This window comes from Bufo gargarizans, chromosome 4 (assembly GCF_014858855.1).
Source record: "Bufo gargarizans isolate SCDJY-AF-19 chromosome 4, ASM1485885v1, whole genome shotgun sequence".
NCBI classification, from domain to species: Eukaryota; Metazoa; Chordata; class Amphibia; order Anura; family Bufonidae; genus Bufo; species Bufo gargarizans.
Window position 1 is genome coordinate 110264884 of NC_058083.1, and position 21231 is coordinate 110286114.

The window sequence follows — 21231 nt, forward strand, 5'->3', positions numbered from 1 at the left end:
CCATCTGTCCAAGTCCACATAGGACAGAAAAAAAACATAGGGTAGGAGGGGCCAGATGTCCTTATATAGGCTCAGGGGTCTCTATTTAACCCCTTTAGTTCTGGAGGATTTTTCATTTTTTACTGCCAGCCTTCCTGGAGCCATAACTTCTGGAAATAAAATGCAACTCCGCCACACTTTTATGGGTTTTGTTTTTACAGTGTTTCCTATGCATTAAAACTGACCTGTTCCCTTCATTGTCCAGGTCAGTACAATTGTGTTTTATTCTAACCCCATAACTTTTTTATTTTTAGGTCTACAGAGTTGTGTGAGGGCTAATTTTTTGCGGGGTGATCTTTACTTTTTAAGCATACCATATATATAACTTTTTGATTACTTTTGTATTCAAATTTTTGGGAGGGGAAGCAGAAAAAAAACAGGGAAGCGGCCAAAAAACTGCGAATCGGCCATGTTGAGGTTTTTTCCATTAAGCCGGTCAATGTATGGGATATATATTTTAATATTTTAATAGCACGTGATGTAAAATTTTTATTGTTTATTGATTTATTTTTTATTATAGCTAAATGGGGGTAATTTAAAATTTTCTATTATTTATTTTTTCAAATCACCCTAGCTGACTATAACATGCAATTAGATTGCCACTTGTATTCTGTAATGGACAGCTATCCATTACAGACTACAGAATTCAGTATATTCCAGTGTAATGCTACCATTGTAAAGCTTATACAGGCTCAGGCCTATACCTACCACCGAACGCCTTCCCCGATCCGATCTCAGCCAGGCAAAGGCGTCCCAGGCCAGGAAGTGCAAGCTTCCAGTTTTAGCATCACAATAAACCACAGCATCTGAGGGAAGAAATGGCTGCGTTTAGCGTTATCACCTATGACAGACATTAGCCCCAGATGTCTGCTGCTTAAAACAGCAGGCACCTAGTGGCTATGACACCTGCTGCTCTAAGGAGGGGTCGCCATCTTTGAATCCCCTGCATTTGCTCTATACTATTAATGAAAAATTCCATCTGTCCCACTAGTGCACAGGGGCAGAAATTCCACTTTAATGTGCTGCTGGTTAGGGCATAAGTGAATTTTGCTTTTGAAGCTCCGATTTTGTTGGAATGTTTTTTTTTGGGCACTGTGTTGCCTTTGGAGAGCCCCTGATGTACCAGTACAGGAAACTACACCCCTTAAGAAATTGATCTAGGGGTATAGTGAGCATTTTCCATACCTCCCAACTTTTTGAAAAGCCCAAGGAGGCTTCTTTACACTGGGGTAACTCACCCCAATCCCCAATTTGTGCCCTGACACAGTAGTTATGCCCCCCTCAGTGCCTACTCATAGAAATGAGACATAAAAATAGCTTGCTGTGAAATCCTGCATGCAGTTATGCCTCAGACAGATACATAAATGATTACATGTGTGGTCTAATTAGACACTGGATCTGCCACAAGATGACGTAGAAGTGCCTCCCCTGCCCCCCTGACGCTCTCAGAGGCTGCTTTTGGGTAGTGTACCTCTTGGTAAGAGATCGTTGATTCTTTGACATGCCTCTGTGATGCACATGAAGACATTTTGCCCAGTTGACGGACTTTGAGACATTGGACAGAGATGCAGGATTGTCATTTTGATTAAATGTGTGCCATTTAGGCCGTTCTGACCTAGAAGTTAGGAGGCGTTGGGAAAAGTGGTGTTGTGAGGCCACGGCAAACAGGCTCGGGACGGCCTAGATATGATCCGTTGACAAGCAGGAGCAGTTCCAAAAGTTTTGTTGCTCCCCCCCCCCCCCCACCCCAACTAGACACAGGTTGCACCTTCTTTACACACCCCTGTCTCTACCCAGACCATTTCTAGGCTCTTAGCAAAAAATAATTTGGTGTCATTGCAACCCTTATGTGTCCTGCCATTGAAAGCCACCCACCGTTGCCTTTGTTTGCAGTGGTATAGTGATCGAGAAACCTAGACAGCTAAAGACTACAACTTACCACTCTTTAATAAAAATCTAGGTACTGTTTGGGATTTCATGACAGTGGGGTTTGAGTATAAAGGCTTTGTTGTGAGCACTTCAATCCTGCCTTTGCTGTGAAGCAACACATTGCCTCAACTACTAGTCTGATGATGTGGGGAGCCATCACATATTACAGTCACCCCCAGTAGTGATACAAGGGACACTAACAGCTCAGTGATATGTGGAGGACATACTCCAGTCGCATGTGTTGCCTCTCATGGCAGGGCTTCCAAAATGCATTTATGTGCAGGATAAGGGTACTTTCACACTTGCGTTAAAGTGGACGGAACTCAATACCGGAAAAAAACGGATACATTTTATCCTAATGCATTCTGAATGAAGTGCATTCTGCTCAGGATGCATCAGTTCAGTCCCGCTTACGTTTTTTTTTACTGAGAAAATATCGCAGCATGCTGCAGTTTTCTCTCCGGCCAAAAATACTGATCACTTGCCGGAATGCCGGATCCGGCATTAATTTACATTGAAGTGTATTAGTGCCGGATCTGGCACATGCGCAGACCTTTAAAAATGCAAAAAAAAACTTAGACCAGATACGGAAGACACCGGAGAGACGGATCCGGTGTTGCAATGCATATGTGAGACAGATCCACATCTGGATCCTGTTCACAAATGCATCCGTTTGCGTCTGCATTGCCGGATCCGGCAAGCGGTCCGGTGACTGAACTGCCTGCCGGAATCCTCTGCCGCAAGTGTGAAAATACCCTAAGGCCTCTTGCACGCGAATGTTGTGTCTGTGCGGCAGCCGGGATTGATCGAGACCCATTCAACTTGAATGGGGCCGTGATCCGTCTGCACCACAGAAAAATAGAACAAGTTCTATTTTTTTGCATTGCAGAGGCATGGACAGAAACACCACGGAAGCTCTCCGTAGTGCTTCCATGGGGTTCCGATCCGTGCTTCTGTTCCGCATCTCCGTGATTGCGGACCCATTCAAGTGAATAGGTCCTCATCCGTGATGCAGAGGGCACGCGAGCCGGTGCCCGTGTATTGCGGACCCGTCGTATGCGGGCCGAAATACGGCCACAGGCACACAATGTTTGTGTGCAAGAGGCCTAATGCTCGCCCACACACAGCAAAGGTTGTCCAGGAATATCTCAACCAGATTACAATACTTCCTCGTCCTGCCCAGTTGCCAGATTTATCACCAACTGACCATTTATGGGACCAGCTAGGATTCCAACTTCGATAGCCTTGGAGTCTGCAGGATCTACAGGCCAAGCTGCAAGATCTGCGGCCAAATGTGCCACAGAATACCAGACAGAACCTGTATCGTGTACCGCTGGAACAACCGAAAGTCTCTTGTGAGGTAGGTATTCTCAATCCTAACGATCTCTCCACTTCAAACTTCCATCCATCTTTCCTCTAGAACACAATCCACCAAAAGTAATACTTCTCTGTGTAGTAGCGTTTAATCAAGAATGCATCCAGACGGTGAAGGTCTGCTTACACGAGTTGCACAAAACGCACCTTTATTCACTCGGTTGTTCCAGCGGTGCAGATCCTGTAACACATTTTTAGACTGATAGTGAGAATACAGACCTATTCTCAGTTGGATCCAGCAGCGGTTAATTTGCACATAAAGGACAGAAATAGCTTTATTGTTTTTAGGATTTTGCCTTCCTCCATGCCCAACCGTATCTCATCCTGTATCCAGGCTAGAGGCGGCCCAACAGGGTACTAGAGTCTCCTTTCAATTTTACAGGTTTCCCTGAAAAATGTATCCTTTCACTGTAATATTGTTATCCCTTGTAATGATTGCTATCATTACATTAACACATAGAAAGTTTAATTCCACTCCTTCTTGGCGCTTTATTTTTTGTTAAAGGGCATCTGTCAGCAGATTTGTACCTATGAAACTGGCTGACCTGTTCCATGTGCACTTAGCAGCTGAAGGCATCTGTGTTGGTCCTGTGTTCATATTTGCCTGCATTGTTGAGAAAAATTATGTTTTAATTTATGCAAATTAGCCTCTAGGGGCTTACCGTTACACCTAGAGGCTCTGCACTTTCTCCACTTTGATTGACAGGGCCAGAAGACGGTGAAAACATCATCACAGTTTAAAGGGGTTATGCCATAGCTGATGTAAAAAATGAAAATCAGTACTAACCAATAGACCTAACAGAACAACAGATGTGCGGATTGATGGGGCGGAGCCTGGCTGCTCAACAAGACGGAAGTGTGTGAGTGAGCTCCTCCACTAACAGGCCTGCAAACTTGTCTATCTTGCGGCTCTGCCGACCAAACAATGGTCAAAATCGGCAATTATAGGTCCTGGGACAAAGCCAATCAGATAAAGACAGACCGAAGCTCATCCGAAATGGAGAAATTTCTCCATAAAAAAGGCTGCATCGCTGTCACCGCCAGTTCTGTGAGAAGGTCTGGCAGACGTTCTTCTCTACCTCTTGTATGACGTTCTTTGTTTTGGTTTCACTTTGTCATCTCCTTTTTTTCTGCCAGGTGTCACTTATTTAGACTAATCGTCTTCCTTTATATTCCCTCCCATACTGCATCACCTTGTTGTTTATACTACTTCCTGGATAAAGTGTTCACAGCTGGAGGCTGCTGCTGCTGTTTGCTCAGATAAGTCGTTTCCTTTATTGTATTTCCTTGCTGGCTTGATTCTAGGTGACCCTGACTCCGTCCGTATTAAGTGCAGGAAGCCGGTGGTCGTGTCCCCTCACTATTATAGGGTTTTCAGGTGTCACACAGTATTAGGTACATGGGCATGCAATCGTCTACCATTGAGACCCTTGCATGTGCATAGCAGTCAGGGAGACCTCTTAGGGTTTTAAAGGGCTCACCTATATGTTCCTTAGTTTGGGATCAAGCCATTCGGTCATTTATTTATACGTTCCAGCTTTCTACAACTTCATCCGTTACAATCGCATGCTGCAACTCCAGGCAAGATGGCGTCCGGAGGCCACGAGGACTGGCCCTCTGGAGCTGACGGAGCGAGTGGGGAAGCTTTAGATGAGGTTTATAGCAAACATACCGTTGTTCCAGCTGACATCACCCGGGAATTTATGCAACACGCCTTGTCTGTGGCACTTGCTCCGCTGATTCAAGACCTGGCCGAGATTAAAAGTTATGTAAAACACATCGGGCACCGAGTGGAATCACTTGAAACTAATCAAGCAGCCATACTTACCTACATTCGAGTGCTAGGGGATAACAGCGCTGCACACATGGACTCACTTAACACCGCTTATGCCCTCATTGAGGACCAAGAAAACCGGAGCAGGCACAAAAACATCAGGCTGCGAGGTGTCCCTGAGAGCGTCCTGCATGCGGAGTTACCTAGGGCGACCAACGCCATATTTACAGATCTGCTGGGAGCTGAGAGGGCCGCAGAGATCATCAATGAACACATTCACAGGTCCCTTAGACCCAAGCCAAAGGAGGGATAGTGGCCGAAAGACGTTGTATGTGGTCTCCTGAAGTACACAGATACAGCAGCGCTACTTAAATCAGCTAGGGAGAAGAGAAATGTGGATTTGGAGGAATCCAAGGTCCTGTTATTTCAGGACCTGGCGCCGTCTACATTAAACAAGAGGCGAGTTAACCTTTTCAATAGGAGGTAAGAGATGCACGGTCCATGTACCGAGTGACCTACCAGCTGCCTGGGATCTCCTACGTTCTCCTCCTCTGGATGTTCTCTCGTTGCTCCCGGCGGCAGCTCTCGGCGCGTCGCTCCCATCCCTCCCTGATGCATGCTGCTGGGATAAAGTGCCGCCAAAGAAGAAGAACCACCCTAGACCTCGGATCCCCTGATTTATAGGTACTCTGTTAAACCATGCTTAATCCACAGTCAGGAGACTGTATGGGATCGGCCTCTTTGGACTCCCACTTGTGTTCCTGTCTTTCGGGGCTGTTGCCCTCATGCTCTCAGGATAACATGTAGTTATTTTGACTCTTGTTTGGGCTATTGCTCTAGCATTGCCTAAGCCTCACTATAAGTTGATCTGTATAGACCAGAGGGATAGAGATGCTAAATTCCTCAAGCTAGTTTAGGCAAGTTTTTATTACTCTATAGCTGTTTGCAGGGCCTGTCAGAACATTCTGGTTACTGTTAGTTTATTTTTCCTACCCAGGGGTTATACCAGGGGAACGGGTGCATTACCCTGGTTATGGCGTACTCTTATAAAGTATCTATGGTTCCTTTCTGTAAACACTCTTATGCCTTCAATGCTGAAGTTGACCTTAGAGATCATATATTTGTACATTTGTTTTACCCATAATACCTCCCCCCCCCCCATACCTACTCACATTACCTTAGGCTACTCACCCACTAGCTCTATTCGTTTGAGTTATATGCATGAAGATGGCTCAAATTAAATATGTCTTATTTAATGTCAGGGGCATGAATACCCCTCAAAAACGGTCCCAAGTAATTTGCCTTATGAAAAAATCTCATGCGGACATATGCTTCTTACAAGAAACACATTTTAAAGATGGATGTGTCCCCAATGTACCTAGGGGCTATTTTAAATATTGGTATAATAGCGCATACGTTAAAGCACCCAGAGGGGTAGGAATTGCAATAGGCAAACAAGTCCCGTTTACACATCTGCATACTCAAACAGACCCTGAGGGTCGATTAATCTTTGTTAAAGGGAAAGTAGGCACCCAATTGGTCACTATGGCCAGCCTTTATGGTTCCAACCAAAATCAAAAGAACTGGATTGCGGGAACACTGAAAAAGCTCAATGCTTTTGCTGAAGGGATCCAAATTGTTGGGGGTGATTTGAATGTGGCACTTTGCCCCTTGTTAGATACGTCTGAGGGTTCCTCCACACAATCTCAAGCCTCACTAGGTATAATAAACAGGAGTCTCTAGGAGGCTAACTTAATTGATACTTGGAGATTGCTTCATCCATCAGATTGTGACTATACGTTCTTCTCTACCTCCCACAACACATATAGAAGGTTAGACTACATTTTCCTTTCAGGATCCCAAATAGATATACTTGATCAGGCTAATATGGACCCCATTACAATCTCCGACCATGCACCCACTTCTGCCTCAGTACACTTCTCTAGTCTGCCCCTTAAGCAATGGCAATGGAGACTAAATGAAACCTTATTGGATAAAAGTGAACTTTTAGTCTAACCAGACAGTCTATTACTCTGTAATTCCTCTAGCGCCGTTCTATGGAAGCAGTAGGTTTAAAGATCACACCAAATGCTTCAAATAACTTCTTTATTAACGTCAACTTTTCTTCATATATAACACTGCCGCCTCCGCAGCAGATAGTCCATGTACATAACACGTGTTTAAAAGATATCACAAAATGGCGGTATGCATAAGATGGTGGTTCAACTGTTCAATCTTGTCATTCAACATAAAATGGTGGATATATTTCTCTCTTGAGTATCTGTACTCTCACTTCAAGTTATTTAAGCACTTTATGATCTCTCTGAGAGGTATATCTGAGGTCTAACTAACTGTTCACTTGCAGTATGCAGTTAGCAGTGACTATTTGCAGATTGCTTGAGTATGATCTGGTATGGTTGTAATTGGTGAAACTGTAAATAAACACATATGTATTGAAGGCTGCTTGCAGCCTGTATTTGTGGGAGGGGCGCGCTTACCCCATTTAAACCCCCTCCCACAAGCAGAAGGGCGCCCGGCTTCTTGCTTCTGCAGTATCCAGCGCCCTGACGTCACTTCCGGTCGTGGCTCCGTCGGTTCGTCGTCCCGTTCGTGCGTTTCCCCATCCTCACCTCGTGAGTATCACCGCTCTGCGGCCCGGCCAGACGCGCCTTGCCACCGGCACCTCGTATCAACATCAGCCACCGTCGGACCCGGCGCATCCGGGGTGGGGGGGTGGGGGGGAAACTGACAGCACGGCGGCTGCCGGCTTGCGGCTGCGGCAGCGCCGCTAGGCTCGCGGGAGCCATCTGAGCACCACGCGGCACGCCAGGTGAGAGGCGCCGGTGGGCAGCATGTTGTGTGTGGGGGTGGGGGGGGGGCTTACAACGCAGCGGCGGCCCGGTCCCCAGTATCCATGGGGACATGCTGCGGGGGAGGGGGCCGGCAGCGGCTGCGGTCCTCCTCTGGCTGGCGGTGTGTGTGTCAGGGGGATCAGAGGTTGAGCCAGTAGGCCTGATCTCCCTGGGTCATACACCTCGGTCTGCAAGTTCAAGGTGCCGCTTCAAAGTATAAGCATGTAATCTGAGAAATGGTGCAGGGGCAGTATGTAACACATGGGTAAACCAGGAAATGATAATTAATGTTGACACGTGCAGGTTGCTTCCAAAGAACAGTTACAGCAATAAACTCTGTTTCAAGCCCAAAGACTAGGATGGCAGAACATGAAGAGACAGGAATGCACTATCCATCTTGTTCAAGCACTGGGTCATCAAAAAAAAAAAAAAAAATTTAAAGGGAATTCCCCTGTAGTCACTTCAGTACAATGGCTTCCGCAATCAGTCAGGCGCTATCTTCCCTGAATCGCTCAGGCACAAATTGTTCCCTAAATCACCCAGACGTGCCTTCCAAAAAAATAAATAAATCACTCAGGCGCAGATGTCTTCCCTGAATCACGCAGGCGCTAATGTCTTCCCTGAGTCGCTCAGGCGTAAGGTCTTCACCGGAAGTGCTCAGGCACAATGTTCTTCCCTGCATCACTCAAGCGCCATGTCTGCCCTGAATCGCTCAGGGACAATGCCTTCAGGTATCACTCAGGAATGTCCCTTCCATTCACCCATGTGTAATGTTCCTGATTCACTGATATGCAATGTTCTTATTTCTCACGTGCAATGTTTTCGGAGTCGCTCAGGTGCAAATGTTCCGTAGGTCGGTCTGGTGCTATGGTGCCCTGAAGCACTCAGATGCAAATGGTTCCTTTAATCGCTCAGGCGCAATGGTCGCCTGAGTCGCTCGGGTGCAATGGTTCCCTGAAGTCGCTCGGGTGCAATGGTTCCTGGGTCGCTCAGGGCAATGGGTTCGCTCAGCAATGGTTCCCTGAATCGCTCAGGGCATGGTTCCCTGATCGCTCAGGTGCAATGGTTCCCTGAATCGCTCAGGTGCAATGGTTCCCTGAATCGCTCAGGTGCAATGGTTCCCTGATCGCTCAGGTGCAATGGTTCCCTGAATCGCTCAGGTGCAATGGTTCCCTGAATCGCTCAGGTGCAATGGTTCCCTGAATCGCTCAGGTGCATGGTTCCCTGAATCGCTCAGGTGCAATGGTTCCCTGAATCGCTCAGGTGCAATGGTTCCCTGAATCGCTCAGGTGCAATGGTTCCCGAATCGCTCAGGTGCAATGGTTCCCGAATCGCTCAGGTGCAATGGTTCCCTGAATCGCTCAGGTGCAATGGTTCCCTGAATCGCTCAGGTGCAATGGTTCCCTGAATCGCTCAGGTGCAATGGTTCCCTGAATCGCTCAGGGCAACGGTTCCCTGAATCGCTCAGGTGTTTGGTTGGTTCACTGACCAGCAGGTCGCGGCCCTCGCCGTGCAACGGTAAAACACGGCTTATTTGTTTTGTTTCGTAAGCAGGGCCGCAACCACCAGAGCTTCCAGCAAACCACGGTCCTTGCGCCTATTTTCCCGGTTCAGGTAAGATACAGCCGCAAGGCTGTGCTACGACCTATCACCGCATTTAGCTATTCGTTGTCATAAGCTCCCGTTCATAGGTCTCTGCCTCATACAGAAGTCTGTAGCGTGGTCCCTTTCAGTCAAGGTGAGTAGCAGGCAACGCCATTCGGTCAGGAGAACTATTTCCCCTGTAGCTCTCGGTCGGGCTCCCGGGGGGGGGAAGGAAGTCTCATATGTCACCTTCATACCTCCTCCATGCAGCTTGAAGATGTCGCAGGTCCCTGAGTCGGAGGAGAATCTGTCCTTGGCCGGAACCTCCGTGTCAGGCCGCGCCAGCAACCCCTCCCTGAGGAGCTGGACCATTCCGAAACTGATAGCGGAGCTCAGACGGAGAGGGATTCACCATCCTGCCACCGCAAGAAAAGCGGAGCTGTACCGGCTCCTGATGACGGCTCCATCAGGGTCAAGCGAGGAGCCTTCTCCCTCATCGATCCAGCTGACCCTCCTGCAGCTGCAGGCCACCATCGCCAGTCTGGCAGGTTCGGTGGCAGATATCCAGACTAGGATGGGGGAGTGGGAGTCCCGGCCTCCTCCGGCCCTGCCTTCTCCAGGACGTCCGGTCTTGCCGTCTACGTCCCAAGAGTTGACGCCAGGTACGGTCCGTGTCAGACCCCAGATTGCCCCCTCGCATTACATTCCGGAAAACCTTAAAAAGGACATCCTGGCGGGGAGGGACGTCAATCTGGCGTCCATTCTCATTGCGTCACAAGACGTATCGGAGAATAAAGTCATCAACTGCGGGGAGGTCTCGGTGGTCATGCGGGCCAAGGATTCCGGCCTGAACCGGAAACTGTCGGTCCCCGAGTTCGTCCTGGCATTCAGCCTCTACCGAGATACCATCTGCAGCGTCCAGCCACACAGACGTGAGGAGCTGGACTCCTACCTATACCAAGTCACCGACTTAGGGTACAAATACGGGGGAAAGAACTTCTACGACTATCACAGGTCTTTTTCAGCCAAAGCGGCAGCCGCCCTCGCTCAGTTCCAGTTCATCACGGACTGGGCGAGCTTGGACATGGAGCTATTCTGCCGTCATTTTGCTGGGTTGCAGGCCCCCACGTGCGCTTCATGCCAATCCATCCAGCACACGGCCGACTGGTGCCCTAATCTTCCCACCCCGGCCCGAGAAAACTCCCAGCCAGGCCCCTCTGGCGCGCAACGGTCTCAGGGTTCCACCGACAAGTTGGGCAGGCCCATCACCTTCTTAGGCCAGAGTCAGGTCTGCAACAACTTTAATGCCGGGGGCTGTGGTTTCAACAGTTGTAGAGCGTTGCATGTGTGTTCCCTCTGCTTCAGGGCCCACCCCCGCTCCAGCTGCCCGAAGAGGCAACGTAAGGCTCTATGACTGTCCGACATCAACGTCGAGCTCTTGGGCATCCTGTTACGGGATCACCCGGATCGCCAGTCAGTGGAGTTCCTCATCACCGGTTTCGAGAAGGGTTTCAACACAGGATTCATTGCCCTCCCGCAAAGTTCCTGGGAAGGAGGGAACCTGCAGTCGGCCATACAGGATCCAGAGGCGGTGGCCACTCTGTTGCGGGACGAGGTCCGCAAAGGGTTCCTGCTAGGCCCGTTTGAAACCATTCCCTTTTCCGAGTGGAGAATCAACCCCATTGGTCTAGTCTCCAAACAAGCATCAAATAAAAAGCGTCTGATATACGACCTGTCTGCTCCACACATGTCGCCGATCCCCAGTCTCAACTCCCTGATCCCATCGGGGGAATTCTCAATGTCCTATTCGTCCATTGACGAGGCCATTCAGTTCATCCTGCTGGCTGGGGAGGGGGCTTGGTTGGCCAAGGCCGACATCGCGGATGCCTTCAAGCTACTCCCCATCCTTCCTCGGTTATGGCAGTACTACGGGTTGCAGTGGGCAGACAAGTTTTATTTTGCTAACCGCCTTACATTTGGGTCTAAAAGCAGCCCGTGGTTGTTCAACAAGTTTGCCTGTGCCTTACATTGGATCCTTGTCCATCATGGGGGGATGGAAATGGTCATTCATTACTTAGATGACTTCCTAATCATCGAGAGGCCCCAGAGCCCCCCATCAGGTTTGGGGAGCTTGCTCCAGCTATTCGCCAGGCTCAAGGTCCCGGTTGCAGCCGCCAAGACAGAGGGTCCAGGCACGGGGGTTACCTTCCTGGGCATTACTCTGGACTCGGTCCGCATGGAGGCCAGCCTCCCCGCGGCCAAGTTGGCCAAGATCAAGTCCGCCGTTTTCTCCGCGGCCTCTTCTGGGGTTTTGTCCAGGCAGGAGCTCCAGTCCCTGTTAGGATTCCTTACATGTACCTTCAAGATCATGCCACAGGGGAGGTCCTTCATCTCGCGGCTTCTCAATCTCCTCCCGGCTGCTCCTGATCAGGACTCCACCGTCCGGCTGGACGGTCCCGCCATGGCGGATCTTAAGATGTGGCGAACCTTCCTGACCGGGTGGAATGGCATTTCTTTGTTCGTACCATCCCCGAATGCGGCTTCCCCCACGGTCTACACTGACGCCGCGGGCTCCCGCGGGTTCGCGGCAATCTTCTATCCGCACTGGTTGGTCGGCAGTTGGCCGGTGGAGCTCCTGTCCGAGGCGGGGGCCATGAGGTCCTCGCCACTATTGGAGCTATACCCCATTGTGGCGGCAGCCCACGTCTGGGGTCCGCTCTGGGCAAACAAGTCGGTCATCTTGAGGACGGACAGTCAGGTTCTGGTGGAAGTGATCTCCAAGGGGAGGGCTAAAAATCTCAGGATTATGTCCATGTTGCGTAGGCTTGTCTGGCTGTCCTTGGAGTGTAACTTCCACATCTTCGCGGTCCATATTCAGGGAGCGCAGAATGTGGCAGCTGACGCCCTGTCCCGCTTTAATCTTAATACTTTCTTCCAGGAACTCCCAGAGGCGGATCCCGTCGGCGTTCCAGCTCCACCTTACAGCTCCCTCCTGCTGGACTAGAACCCCTGGTCGCAACCGCGCAGTCATTGATCCGGCGGTCGCTAGCCACCAGCACCGCCAGGAATTATGATACCGGGTTCAGCATGTTTAGACGCTTTGCTGACACTCACCCGCAGGGGAACGTAGACGAGGTCACTTTCATCATGGCATTCATAGCCCATTGCCACTCCCACCGCCACCTCTCATACAATACCATCAGGCTGTATTTGGCAGGCATCCAGCACCACCGGATGCTCAGCGACCCCTCTGCCAGATCCATCTTTTCAAATCAGGCCATCAAAGCCACCCTCAGGGGCGTTCAGAAGGTCAGCACGGCAGTCCAGGTGCGCAGGCAGCCGGTCTCAGGTGAGCTTTTCCGCAGGTTATCCATAGCCCTGGATGGGCTTCCTTTTGGCCAATTTGCAAGCATCGTTACGAAGGCAGCCATGTATCTCGGGTTCTATGGGTTCCTCAGGCCCGGGGAATTCACCTGCAACACCATCTCCCGAACAACCCTGCTAAGACGGCATCTCGCATGGCACTCCGACCACTTTGTCTTGTCCATTCCGTTCTCCAAGACCAGTCAAACCGGTCCCCCCACGGAGGTGGAATTTTACCCTACGTCTAACTGTTTGTGTCCTATCAAGGTGCTCCAGGAGCTCCTGGCATCCCTTCAATCTCCAGCTTTGGACGGCCTGTTACTCCCAGTTAACGGGAAGCCCCTGTCTTCCACCATGTTCATCTCCAATATCCGCACCCTGGCCGCAGGTTTGGGTTACAACCCTAGCGCAATATCCGAGCACTCATTTCGAATAGGGGCGGCGTCGGCAGCATCCAGTCACCAGGTACCAGCGCACATCATCCGTAAGATGGGTCGGTGGAGATCATCCTGCTTTTCAAGGTACATCCCAAATCCACGGGCGGAAGTATCCCGAGCCTTCTGTTCCTTGGCATTATAGGCCGCACAATACTTCAATAAATACTTCATACCCTGCAACTTGCCGATTTCTCTTGCCCACTTATTCAGGCCTTACCTCGTCACTGGCATCGGGCACACTCCAGCCAGTCGGATAGGGACGGTCCATAGGCATGCCTATCCTGGCTCTAGCAGCTCCTCCCACAAATATATATATATGGGATCAAGGCCTGAGCGCAAGATGGACGGACGTGTCTAGCTGAGCCCTAACTTTGCAGTTATCCTGAACTTACCAACCGCAATCATATCATCCACGGAGGAGAGAAGACTGGGACGTTCCCGCAGAACCGGGATGGCACGTAACAAGGCGCTGTCCGCGGCTGAAAAGCTCAGAGAGTTTGCCCGGTCTGATTCCCAAGATGGCGCTGGCCCCAGGGCTGAACCTTCCCTTAAACAGGTGACCGATTAACTACTCCAGGCGATAGCTACCTGCCACTCCTCTCTTTCAGGGAAGATGGAGGAGGTAAAGATAGATATCGGTCTCCTAAGACACGACATGCAAAACATGCGTGAACGTATTGCGGAGGTGGAAAACCGTGTGTCTACGGTGGAAGACCAACTGAACCCATTACCAGCTCGCTTGGCTGATTTGGAAAAGAAAGTGGATTATTGGCAGCAAAAGTGCGACGACTACGAAAATTGCACACGTCGCAACAACCTGCATATAGTGGGACTTCCTGAGCGTGCAGAGGGTAATAACCTGTGTGATTTAGCGTCAACATAGCTGTGAGCCACTTTCCCTGATGCCGCCTTCTCTTCTGCCTTTATTGTTGAGAGGGTGCACCGGGTACTGGTCAAACCGATGCCTCCTGGAGCACCACAGCGGCCATTATTGGCGCGACTACTGACATCTGCAGATCGAGACCTCATTCTACAGCTGGCCCGTCACAAGCAAGAGCTTCGCTTTGAAAATGCAAATATCATGCTCTTCCCGGATTTCTCAGCAGAGCTTCAGAAGCGCAGAGCGACGTTCACAGTGATAAAGAGACGTCTTCGGGACTTAAACCTCCCATACTCAATGGCCTACACTCACTGCAACCTTTAGATGTTATCACCTGTCAAGGTTTTCTCCGTTGTTTGCAGTGGGTTTACTGAAGACATGTTATGCCAAATGTGTGCCTTACTTACCTTATAGTTTGATGCCACTCATGTTTTGTCCCTCTAAGGCTGGGTTCAGACCTAAGCGTTTTGGATATGCGCGTTTTATGCGCGACAACATGCGCGTTTTCTGCGCGTTTTTGTTGCGCGTTTTTGTCCTTAGTAAACGCGCGTCGAACGCGCGTTTGTGTGATTGACAGTATTGCTGTCCAATGAAAAAACAGGCCCGTCTATATGAAAGGTGTCTAATGATAGTGCAATGGAGGTGATCAATTTCATGTGTTTGGAGAGAGTGTATTGGATTGTTTGCGACCATGGAATACTCCAGAAGGCGACCATTTGCGGCTATTGTGTCTGCAATCCTTCTCCTACGTTTGAGGCGTAGGAGAGAGAGCAGGCGACGCTTCTGGGTCCATCCTGTCATTGCCAACCGACAGGAAAGGGGACAGTTCTGGGCACTGTACGAGACCCTCCGGGCCCATGAAGACAAATTTTGGGCATACACGCGGATGTCCATCACCAGGTTAGTACAAATACAATAGTTCTATGAGTGGGGTTACAATTGTGAAGGTACCATTTTTTAATTTGCTATTGTTAACCCTCACCATTTTCGTTTGCAACAGCTTTGATGAGCTCCTGGGGTTGTTGGGCACCCATTTACAACGTCAGGACACATTCATGCGGGACAGTATTCCACCAGCGGAAAGACTGATCATAACTTTGCGGTAATTAGACTGTAATTGTGGCCTAATAAAGCATTTGCATTGTGTGTTGACTGTATATTAGTGTGGGCTTAGTTATTTTTTACTTGTGGTTGTGATGTTTCAAGTGTTTTTGAGGGGGGGATTGTATGTGTATGCTTTTTACATTTTGCATATAGATACCATACATAGTTTCCCCACATTTTTCCTTAGCAAACAATCTGTTCTAAATAAGAGTTCAAAAATGTTTGCAAAAGTTTTTATATTTTAGAAAAGTAATCACATCTTACAGTTCCTCAAACAATTTGCAAACTGGGTTTAACACAATCAACAGAACTTTTGTAAATTTTAAATAAAAATTAATCGGTAATGTACCGATCTTAACAATGAAGGAACAACACCCCTGATGCACCAAATTAAGTATGCCACTTCTCACAGGTTTTGGTATTGTGGCTCGTTATCCCGCATGGGCTCTCTCATTCCGCCTGATTGCTGGCCAGGTTGCATTTGAGTGGTGGTGGAGGTGTTGGTGCCCATGCTAGTGGAGGCATAGCTGTATGATGATTGTGGTTGTGTGTGCCACGTGTCGTGAGGGTGTGGTATGTTAGTTTGTGGGTATGTTTGTGATGTGTATGTGTGAGTGGGTGGTGGATATTGTGGTGGATGTTGTGGTGGATATTGTGGTGGATATTGTGGTGGATGTGGTGGTGGATGTTGTGGTGGATATTGTCGTGGATATTGTGGTGGATGTGGTGGTGGATGTTGTGGTGCATTGTTGGGCTGTGTGATGTCATCATGTGGAATGAAGCTGTCTAGGGCCCTTGTTAAGGTTTCCCTCGCTTCAGTATTGCGACTTGGGGGAACTAGCAGCATTCTAGCCTCCAAACTCAGTAAGAAATGGGCATCACTAGTGAGTTTGGGTGCAGGATGCGCAAGTGCATCCAGGCATGCAATTAGGCGGTCCTCCTGGCGATCGGATCTTTTCCGTTTTGGACGGTGAGTCTGAATGTTTTCGGGATCCACGACAGGTGGTGCAGGCTGTGAGGGTGTTTGGAATGTAGGGGTGGGATCGGGTGGAGGTGGACTTAGTGGCCCCGTAGATGCACAGGCCTCACTGTCCCTGGTGACGTCCTCCTCTTCCTCCTCCTGCTGTTGTCTTTTCGACCAGCTACTATCGGTGCTGTGAACATGAAAATATACATAAGTATGCGCAAGATATGAAAGTGAATGCATGTCATACCACACCCTCTCCTGCATGTGTATGCCCTGGACTCACCTACGCATTTCAGTGCATGGGATTAGAAAGGCCATTTCCTCCGCATGGACATAGCTGGACCGTGCACTTGGCGAAGCTCCACTCCTCTGTTCCTTCTCTTTGCGCCGATGACGAATGAAGGCATCTTTGAGGCTCTTCCACTTGCTTTTTAGGATGTTTACTATAATACAAATAAAATTACATCCTTTAATTGTATTTTTTGCTTTACACTCATTTTTTACAGCTATTTAGCTACAGGCCAATCGTTGACCAGTCTGCACTACGCCTTCCAGATCGGGAAATCCACAGCCAGTGTGATTGTGAGGGAAACCTGCAGCACCATTTGGCAGGTCCTTCATGCTGTTGTGATGGGCCAACCAAACAAGGAGGAGTGGATGAAAATAGCGGATACTTTTCAAAATACCTGCAATTTCCCGAACTGTGTCGGAGCAATTGATGGAAAACACATCCGTGTTCTGAAGCCAATGAGGAGTAGCAGTCAGTTTTTTAATTATAAAAAATACTTTTCGTTTGTTCTTTTTGCGGTATGTGATGCCAACTATTCTTTTCGTTATATCGATGTGGGGTCCTATGGCAGCAGCTCGGACTCTGCTGTTTTTGGCCATTCTGAGTTTGGTCAATTGCTCAGTAGTAATGGCCTTGACCTTCCCGGAAACACCACACTGCCTGGCACCAGTTATCCCTCTATGCCTTTTGTTTTTGTGGGTGACGAGGCATTTGGTCTAGGTGAGCACCTTATGAGGCCATACTCCTCCCGTAATTTATGCATTAAGCGGCGTGTTTTTAACTATCGCCTGACCAGAGCACGCAGGGTGGTGGAATGTGCATTTGGCATCTTAGCCAACAAATGGCGAGTTCTGCACTCTCCCATAAATTTGAAATTGGAGACCGCCATCTCGGTTGTGAAGGCAGCACGTGCTCTTCACAATTTTGTCCGAGAAAGGGATGGCTTCAATTTTGATGATTCGTTGAGCCATTCCATGGAGAGCCAGAATCGCAGAGGTGTGCGTGGGACCACACATGCTGCGGCCATTCGGGACCACTTTGCGGCTTATTTTTTTTTTTTTTAAACTCGTTTTATTGGAGTATAAATGTGCATCGTTAAAGTACATGACATTTCAGCATATCAATGAACTCAATAGACAAAGAGCATAGCGTCAATGCACATATTGGTATAAAAACAAAACAGAAATAAAGTAAAACAATACAAAACATTCTGTGGTACATTATTCATTTCAAAAAGTACAATTTCCCAGGAGCGCAGCACGCCCTCCTACAGGCATCGGCAAGGATTCATATCCAAATCTCCAGCCCACCGTGACAGGAATACTATCCCAGGTGGATATTTACTATAGAAGCACCTCACGTTCCCCTTCATTCACTGCATAAGCACACTCAATCTCATCAGGAGCTCAGCGTATCTGCGGATGCGCACCATTCCCCCCAGACTTTCTCAAATTTCTGGGGGCATCCCCTATGAATATATACTACTTTCTCCAATGGGATAACCTGATTTACCACTCGTTTCCAATGGTTGACATTAGTCATTCTATCAGCCATCCACCGAAGGGCTATAGCCTTCCTGGCCAAAAATAAGGTTTCCTCCAGAAATATCCTATGATGGTGAGACCATTGTTCCTCGTCTATGATTCCTAACAAGCACATCTTGGGGCAAAGTGGGACCCGTCCCGGTACTAGATCCGACAGTAAAGACGTCACATCTTTCCAGAAGTTTTGAATGAGTCTACAGCCCCACATCATGTGCCAGAAGTTGGCACCAGCTTGGTGACATCTTAGACAACTATCACTCTCAGACCTACCCATTTTAAACAATCTACTAGGAGTAAGATAGCTTCTATGCAAAATGTGTAATTGTATCATCTTATTATTGACTGATGGGGATACTCTTGTAGGAGCCGCTAGCGCCTCGCCCCACTCCGTTCCAGAAAGAGACGGGATGCAACCTCTCCATTTATCCCCAACAGTCAGAGGGGGTATATCCATCTTCGTGGTTATGAGGTGCGTGTAGATAGCCGATATTAGACCTCTAGGGCCTTGTGTGGATAGCACTCCAATCAGGGGGTAATTAGAAATCCGTTTAGATCCCTTGCCAAACTGTGCAGATAGGGCATGTCTAATCTGTAAATATCTGAAAAACATGTGTCGTGGGGTACCAAATTTTTCCTGAATCTGAGAGTAGGATCTCAAGGAACCCCCCTCGTATAAATCTCCTAGTGTCAGGATTCCATGTTCCTTCCACATCGGAGCTCCCTCATGCCCAATAAGATGCTGGAACATAGGATTATCCCACAAGGGTATTAAGTCCGGAATATCAGTGTAGTGTTTTAACTTGGCTGCTTCCCAGACTTGGTGGGCAAGCCTGTGTATCGGGAGGGTTTTCCCATGGAACAGGCTGATACCTTCCAGAACTGGCCATAGAGAGTGCAGCTGAAGGAGGTTCTGCAGATAGAACTCCGTATTGGGTAAGGGCTGTGAGGACACCCAAGTGACAAGGTACCGCAGCTGTCCCGCTAGGAAATATAAAAACAGATCTGGCAGTGCCGCTCCCCCCTGCAGTTTAGGCCTCTGCAAAGTGCGGATCGCCAGTTTCCTTCTAGCCTTCCCCCAGATGAAAGCTGACATCATGGAGTGGAGACGGTCAAAGAACTTTCTTGGAACGGTCGTGCTCGCATGTTCTAAAACATATAAGGCCTTAGGAAGGAGGACCATCTTAATGAGATTCAAACGTCCCATCAGTGATATAGGAAGGGTTTGCCATGCCGCAAACTTCTCATTAAATATGGAGATTAAGGGCTCAGTGTTCAAGGTGTACGCCAGAGGAGGGTCCCTAGTTATTATAATACCTAGGTATTTAAACCTATCAACCACCGGGAGATTGTAATATATTGTGTGCCAGCCCTCAGGCTTGAGGGGCATTAGAGCTGACTTGGACCAATTAATATGCAATCCAGAGAAACGACCAAAATTTTCGATCAACTCAATCGCTCTGGGTAGTGACTGTTCCGCCCTGTCCATAAAAAGGATCAGGTCGTCAGCATAGAGACCAACCCTATCCTCTCTATCCTCTAAGGAGATACCTCTATAGATCTCGTCCTGTCTCAGTCTAATTGCTAGATGTTCTATTGCGACTGCAAACAGGAGGGGCGATAGAGGACACCCCTGCCTTGTCCCTCTAGCTAGCTCAAAGTAATCTGAGAGTGCTCCATTCACTAGTACATTAGCTCTAGGCTGTTTATATAACATCTGCACCCATTTGATGAATACCGGGCCAAAACCGAAGCAGCCTAACACTTCCAGTAAATACGGCCACTCCACCGAGTCAAAGGCCTTGGCCGTATCCAGAGAGGCCAAGACCCATGGTTTATCTAGAGCTCTGCCCAATTGCGTGATAACTTGCGCCCTTCTAATATTATTGGATGTGGATCTCCCAGGTATGAAACCAGATTGGTCCAGGTGTACAACAGAGGCGACTACCCTATTTAGTCTATTGGCGATTATTTTCGTAAGAACTTTATAGTCCAGATTCAGTAAGGATATAGGCCTATATGAGCCACATTCCAGTGGGTCCTTATCTGGTTTCAGAATTACCACTATGGTGGCATCATAAAAGGAGTCCGGGAGTTTCTGCTGGGTTTTAGCCGCTTGTAGCATGATTTCCATTCTGGGAGCCAAAATAGCGCTATATCTGTTGTACACCTCAATCGGAATTCCATCCGGGCCGGGAGCCTTGCCAGTTGTCAGACCTCTCATAGCTTCCTGAATCTCATCTAGTGTGAAGTCCCCCTCTAGCATGTCCCTATCTTCAGTACACAGTTGGGGGTGGGTCACCTCCTGTAGGTAATCTGCGAGCTCCTGGGGTGAATACTGCACAGCTGAGCTATATAAGTCTTGATAGAATTCCTGGAATCTAACAATAATATCTGATGACTTTTCCTTTATCTCGCCATCTGTCCCCTTGATACGGAGAACTGGCGGGGCCGAGGCATTGTTTCTAGCAATATGGGCGAGTAGCTTACCTGCCTGTCCCCCCTGCTCAAATGACTGTTGTTTTAGAAAAAAGAGTTTTCGGTCGCTCTTCACCTGCAGATGTTGCATATATTGCCGCCCTTTAAGGAGCCAATCTAACCTGTTTACCTCGGAGGGGTTGTCAGTGAAAGCAGCTTCAGCCGCCTTACAAGCTTCCTGAAGCCCTATTTCCGTGCGGTGAGATTCTTTCTTAATGAATGCTATTGATGACTTAATACACCCCCTCAGGTAAGCTTTCAACGTTTCCCATATCAGTAACTCATCAGTGGTGTCCCCCTGCACCTCAAAAAACATATGGAGTTGATCCGGGATCCGGTCATTAGAGCCCATCAGAGTTAGCCAGAAGGGGTGTATACGCATCTTATTCCCAGTCTCCCGCCGATCCGCGAGGGAGAGTTTAGCTACCAGAGGAGCGTGATCAGAAGGTCCCTGCGGGCAGTACTCAATACTTTCCAGATCAGTAAGAGACAGTGCATTACCCATGATGTAATCTATCCTAGACAATGCACCCCTAGAAGGGGTGAAGCACGAGTACTGCACCACCAGGGGGTGTCTCTCCCGCCACAAGTCGAGCCATCCCATCTCAGTAGCTACTCTA

At 48.7% G+C, this 21231-nt stretch overlaps 1 protein-coding gene across 1 annotated transcript; it reads left to right on the forward strand.

Moving 5' to 3' along the window:
* The first annotated feature begins 14790 nt into the window (after positions 1–14790).
* Positions 14791–19025, forward strand: LOC122935260 (protein ANTAGONIST OF LIKE HETEROCHROMATIN PROTEIN 1-like). Its single transcript, XM_044291022.1, has 4 exons — positions 14791–15132; positions 15233–15334; positions 16810–17063; positions 18952–19025. The coding sequence occupies exons 1-4, from the start codon at positions 14924–14926 to the stop codon at positions 19023–19025; spliced, it is 639 nt and encodes a 212-aa protein (XP_044146957.1). The 5' UTR covers positions 14791–14923.
* The last annotated feature ends 2206 nt before the right edge of the window (positions 19026–21231 follow it).